Genomic DNA, 5,784 nt, shown 5'->3' with positions numbered 1-5,784 from the left:
ATGCTACCATGGTTGCTTGATATGTTCAATGCATGTGATTGGCTAGTCTAGAGGAGGTCCAATCAACTTCAAGCTTGAGGTAGGAAGAGGGGTTGATCCAAACAAGGAAGGGGGTAGCTTGACCATATACCCTCTCTCTCTCTCTCTCTCTCTCTCTCTCTCTCTCACACACACACACACACACACACACACATATTCTCATGGTGTGTTGTGCAAGAACTCCATCTCCTTCTCCAAGCTTAAGAAGTTGAGAGCCGACACCAACAACTCTTGGCTATGGAATGAAAATCCAACCAAGAGCCATGCTTCAATCCTATGCCAGCCATCTTCTTCATCTCCATTACCCAGCTACTATGCTATGCTAAGCTCTATGAGTAATGGTATGAGAGGACACTACTTCTTTCTCATATGTTACTTCTTCTTCCTCTTCCCTTCCCTCACTCCATGCTAGCTCTCTCCACTTTTGAAGGTGTTTGAGGTCTTGGGATTGAGGCCGGGGACAAGTTAATTCTTTCATTTAGTTAAGTACGTGCATAATTGTGGTGCATGAAGCTCTCTATCTTCATTGCACCATCAAGGTCTCAAGGAACACAAAGATTATATTGTACCAAGTCTCTCTTTATGGGAGAAGCTATGATACAAAAGCCTTTTGGAGGTTGGACCGACTCCACATAAATCCGGTCCTCAACAGTTGTCAAGTTCTCTAATTCTCTCTTTTGCAAAGTATTGTTGATGCCAAGTTAATTAGGTATAATGGTTATGTTTCTACCTCTAATCAAGTTCTCCCTCTATTTTCTCAAAGTATTCTCATAAAAATGCTCTTTACAATTCTTTAAATACTACTATTCTCAATGTTCATAGTCCAATTCCATTACAAGGTGCCTTCGATGCACACACACACACACACACACACACACACAGAGAGAGAGAGAGAGAGAGAGAGAGAGAGAGAGAGAGAGAGAGAGAGAGACTTGTGCGTAGTAAAGGCACTTTGAGGGAGCCTTGCTATTTGATTGTAGAACGAGCGTCGCCAAGGAGTTTTGGGTTCAGGTTGCTACTATCTGGTGTTTTTATCGCGCCAACTTGCAACTAGAAGCAATATAAATGCACACTATGGTTTTAATATGGTAGATTTGCAGATAGCACTATGGAGCAAGCTATTGGTCGTGTGATCTCACTCAAGGGGAGTGGCGTAGCTGATGCGAAGTGGCCACGTCTAGGCTCTAGAATGAAAAAGAACACATTAGGCTCGCCAAGTAAAGATACTCATAGCTTGAAAATTTTGGATATTGTTGATCAAGTTCCCTACTCGCCATAAATTCCCACATAACTTATGTGAAATAAAAAATTATGAAAGCTTTACAAGAATTATGTAGGATTGACATTCTATAAGTGCACAATTTTCAGCAATTTTAGTATTATACCTTTTAGACTATAGTTGCGCCAATGCCTATGACTATTGAATTGTGGTCAAGCAAGGCTCTAGAAAAGATAGGTTGGCTTTATCCAAAACTTGCTCAAACCAAAATATGGCCACCTCAAATTTTCACAAGGTGGATTTGAAGATGGCTCAAATTTCAACATCTTTAGTTGAAAAGTTCAAACTTTTTATAGAAGTTTCCTCCTCAAATATGGTTTTCACCTTCTCAAAAAGGGGTGAAAGGGATCTAAAGATTGCTCCATGAAATCATTTTTCCGAGCCTTGCGGCCAAGTCTTAATCTCTTATGAAATCCTTTTGTGACTTTGGGGCTATCCACGTCGCATTGGACTCGCTCTCTTGTTTGTTGATTCCTCTACTTGGAGGGAATCGTTCTTATTTTGGCTCCTCACATTTAGCTTTTTTTGGAACAAAGTTATTAGCCTAAAGAAAGCTAGTCTATTCTAGCTAATTTTGCATCAAGACTTTTGTTAAGACAAAACAAAATATTTATAAGTTTGGTTGGTTGAGCGTTCGACCTCTATAATCCAAGTCATGGGTTCGAAGGCGGCCAAGAGATGCTATGCGTTCATAAGGACGTTTGTATCACCTTACACGAGATATGTGTGATTTGCAAAAAAAAAAAAGGACAAAATATTTTGTCTGAGAAGTACTATGTTTCCTAAGTGGCTTAGGGAGATGAAATGTTGAAAACATAATACTGTTCCTTGTTCCCTAAAAGTAGTTAGTTTGGAAACAAATTATTGTAGTTTATTCTCACAATGCTACGCTCTTATGTGGGGCACAATCAATGTTGAATGTTTATATAAAGGTGGGTATGGTCACATAAAAAATGTATGTAAATCTGAATAAAGTTAGAGAATCCTTGCAAGCTCTCTTGCCTGAGAACATGGATGAGCATTAAAGCACCATCATGGTTGCCAAAAGTGGTGAAAGTGTTGAGCTGTGAGGACTAACATGTGCAATGTAAGTTGCTGAAGATACTACACATATGTGTGCTTATATTTCCCTTTAGCAAGAAGAGCCTTGAGGATTATGAATAAGATCCTTGATGACAATTAGTCATGTGCTTATATTTCCCTTTAGCAAGGAGAGCCTTGAAGATTATGAATAAGATCCTTGATGACAATTAGTCATATGGATTGTATTTTGTTGTATAAAAACTTTCGACTTATATAGTGCCTCGATGAATCAAAGACCTCATAGGGTCAAGGAGCCACTCTAGAGGCAATTTGTGAACAAGCTAATCGTTTTTTAATATTTAATTTTTTTGAGGGGTATGGGGGGTAGGGATTTTTGAATATTTAGACATTGCACCAAAATCCTCATGAAAAAGAGAATCAGATGATACCAAGATTAATATTTTTTGGGATTTTTTTTCAATGCTCCATTTGAGAAAAGAATCAATTTTGAGGTTTTTTGATGCATTAGCAACACTCAAGGCTCGGTTTTGGTACAAATCACAACAAGACACATACGCAAGATTTTAAGAATATGCCTGTTTTTCTGTGTCTAAGTTGGATGTGGGTCCTTTGGTGACCGGGGGCTCAGAAATTTTTGTCTCCAAGTTAGCTCCTTTACCCTAGTTATATGTGGAACAACCTAACCACATTTCAATGGCGATAGGAACCACAAGTCCAGGAGCATTATGGTAGAGATATGTTTATCCACGTTTGCTCTAGGCTATGTACACTTTTATCCGCACTTGCTGCACGCAAAGCTTCATTATTAACAAATTTGCCTCTCCGATACCGTGCTCTGGCCACACACACACACAGACAGAGACGAGACACAATACACCTAGCGATCCCCTCCCTCCTCTTTCTGTGCACATGTTCGTTCTTGATGGCCATGGAGAACTCTGTTAACTTCCCGCATCTTGAGACCAAGGTAAGCCGTCTGAGCAGCAAGGACGTGAAGAAGCAGAACAGCTTGAGATATCCCATGGTTTCTGGTTTTCCAGCTATGATGGAGATGCTGCATGTCCTCCGCAGCCTCTGGGAAACCCTCTTCCCTTTTGCGCTGTTATGGTGGAACGTGATGCTTTGCGCCACTTGCGCCAGGTACTATTCATGGAATAGGTCTTGCCTCCGTCTGCAGTGGGGAGGACACCAGTTTCATGAAGAAGGGATGGGGAAATCAGGTGTTGAGGAGAACGGAAAGAAGGGTGTTCCGCTTTCTTATCAAAGTGAAGATGTTTCACATGGAGAGATGGAAAGCAGCTCTCTCACGCAGACATCATGTATGCAGAAAATGGAATTGGGTTCTTGTCTTCCACAGAGCCTACCATCTACACAGGAATTAAACAGTGACGTGTCTTTTCACGATGCACGCGTTGATGATGTTGTGCTCTGTTCTCAGAAAGAGCATCATGATGATCACAATGAGGATTTTGAATTAGAAGACTCGATCATGTGCGGTGCTCATGTCTCAAAAGCTCTGGACCTAATCCTACCTCCTGGTACAAGTAAGCTCTCTTGTTTGCATTTTCCTGATGAAAGTACACAGCAGCCCCGGCTCTTGGAAGAAGCCTATTGGGCAGCTTGCAGGTTTTTGTTGCCACATCAAGTAGCCCCACTGGTAATGTATCGCATAAACAGGAACTTTTTGGATATGGAAGCTCCCATCTTGCAGCTACTGCATAACATCTACACCGGATTTTCAACTCTAGAAGAGCATATGCAGGTTAATGCCATAAATTTTGTCGCAAGGGTTTTATCAAGGATTCATAGCAAGGAATATGCATACTTGGCAAGGAAAATTGCAAATTATTTGACAAGCACACGCTGCAGTGTGCATGATAGTGTGATTCGATTGGTCTCATCATCTTCTCTTAACGATCATGATTGCACGAAGAACATTCTTTCCTCAGATCCCTTGGAAGGAACCATGGATTACTTTGCTTCAGGTTTTGGAGAGCATCCACCCTCATCGCATATCTCAGATTGTGGTCTGAGGAGTGACGTTTGTGATATGCTAGACGATGCTGACCAAGATGTTTCTGATGATGAATGCAGTTTTCGTAGTACCCTTAGTCAATCTTATGATGGTTGTGTACGCAGTTCTCATGTTGGTTCAAATGACTGCCTTAATGATGGAAATGCTGTTCAAAGCAGGCAAATGGATGGGGATATTGTTTATCCTGCTGACTCTCAATCTACTGTTGAAAGTGGCAAAGAGATGGGGTTTTTCCATGATGGTTCTATTCAATTAAATGAGAACTATTGTTTCTTTTATGATCGATCAGCCGATTGGGATGTCAAATATGGTGGCTCACACTTGTGCCAAGGAGTGGATAGCATATGTGGTGGTTACTACGACACAGGTGATCAGGTTTTAAGCAATTATAGCTATTTTGATGGCCGTTTTGAGTGTGATGATACTGTCTCCGGTGGTTTAAAGTTTTACGATGGAACTGAAGCTCATGGAAGCTCGTCAAAATTAAAGGAGCCTCCCCTGTCGGACACATGGTGGGATGAAGATGCTGTGCTTGTGGGTAATCAAGCACGCGAAGAAGTGGACGACAGCATGGAACAAGCATGGCAAGTGGTCTGATGATGGGCTTTTTGATGTATATACTTCATTATTCGAAAGCTTCCTATTTTGTGAGCTTTTACTTCTCATATCGTTCATTTTTTGGCAAGGATTCCAAAAAGGTCTTCAATACTACAGACTTGTACAGTATGTAAGAATTAACTTAACATACACTAATTATGTTTTAACTCGTATGTTGTCAGCTGGTGGCAATGATTATGGCCTTTTGAATAAAACTACTTGAGCTTTATCGTTCGTAATATAATAACATGTGATCATTTGGCGTGTTACAGAGCTGCATTTTTGGATGTATATTTAGTGTAATAACACCTTGATGTTGTGCTCGTGAAAGTGCTTCATTCCCATTACTCTCTCGGTAGTGAACGCTACTATCACCACTCTGTTACAGCGTGACATAGATGCATTCAAGAAAAGGAATGTCGAAGGGGGTCCATTAGACACATCAATAGTACATTTGTCAAGCATCCTCTGGATCAGGGAATGCGAGTAGAAGGTTAAAGCACAGAACTACATAATTGAATATCACATTCGGTAAACACCGCTTTCAGGTGTCATGGAGTAGGAACCAATGTAATGAGGTAGCTTCTAGCATGATTTGGTTTTAAGTGTGAGATAGCCGTCATTGAAGGAGAAACGAAGTATAGGTTGTGTCTAGCGGCGAGTATCTATTGAAATTTGGAGAAAATGTCACTCTATGGTTGTTTAAGGATCTGGGTGTGCTGTTATGTTTTTAGAAGATGTGAGTGTGGTCTGAGTGGCTGTGTCCATCCCTGGAGGATTTCCTCGTAAA

The 5,784-nt window shown here is 40.8% G+C and overlaps 1 protein-coding gene across 1 annotated transcript; it reads left to right on the top strand.

Annotated features, from left to right (window-relative positions):
- Positions 1-3,069: 3,069 nt before the first annotated feature.
- LOC147461339 (uncharacterized) lies at positions 3,070-5,221 on the top strand. The gene has a single exon (XM_086508910.1). It carries the CDS (start codon positions 3,099-3,101, stop codon positions 4,992-4,994), a length of 1,896 nt encoding a protein of 631 aa, XP_086365036.1. The 5' UTR covers positions 3,070-3,098; the 3' UTR covers positions 4,995-5,221.
- Positions 5,222-5,784: the final 563 nt, after the last annotated feature.

The sequence above is a fragment of the Adiantum capillus-veneris genome, chromosome 3 (assembly GCF_014529385.1).
Source record: "Adiantum capillus-veneris isolate H3 chromosome 3, ASM1452938v2, whole genome shotgun sequence".
Classification (NCBI taxonomy): Eukaryota; Viridiplantae; Streptophyta; class Polypodiopsida; order Polypodiales; family Pteridaceae; genus Adiantum; species Adiantum capillus-veneris.
The sequence above is the reverse complement of the archived record's forward strand: the minus strand, read 5'-3'. Positions and strand labels throughout refer to the sequence as shown.

Coding starts and splice junctions, on each gene's coding strand:
- LOC147461339 (XM_086508910.1), top strand. CDS start 3,099: ATGTTTATCCACGTTTGCTCTAGGCTATGTACACTTTTATCCGCACTT.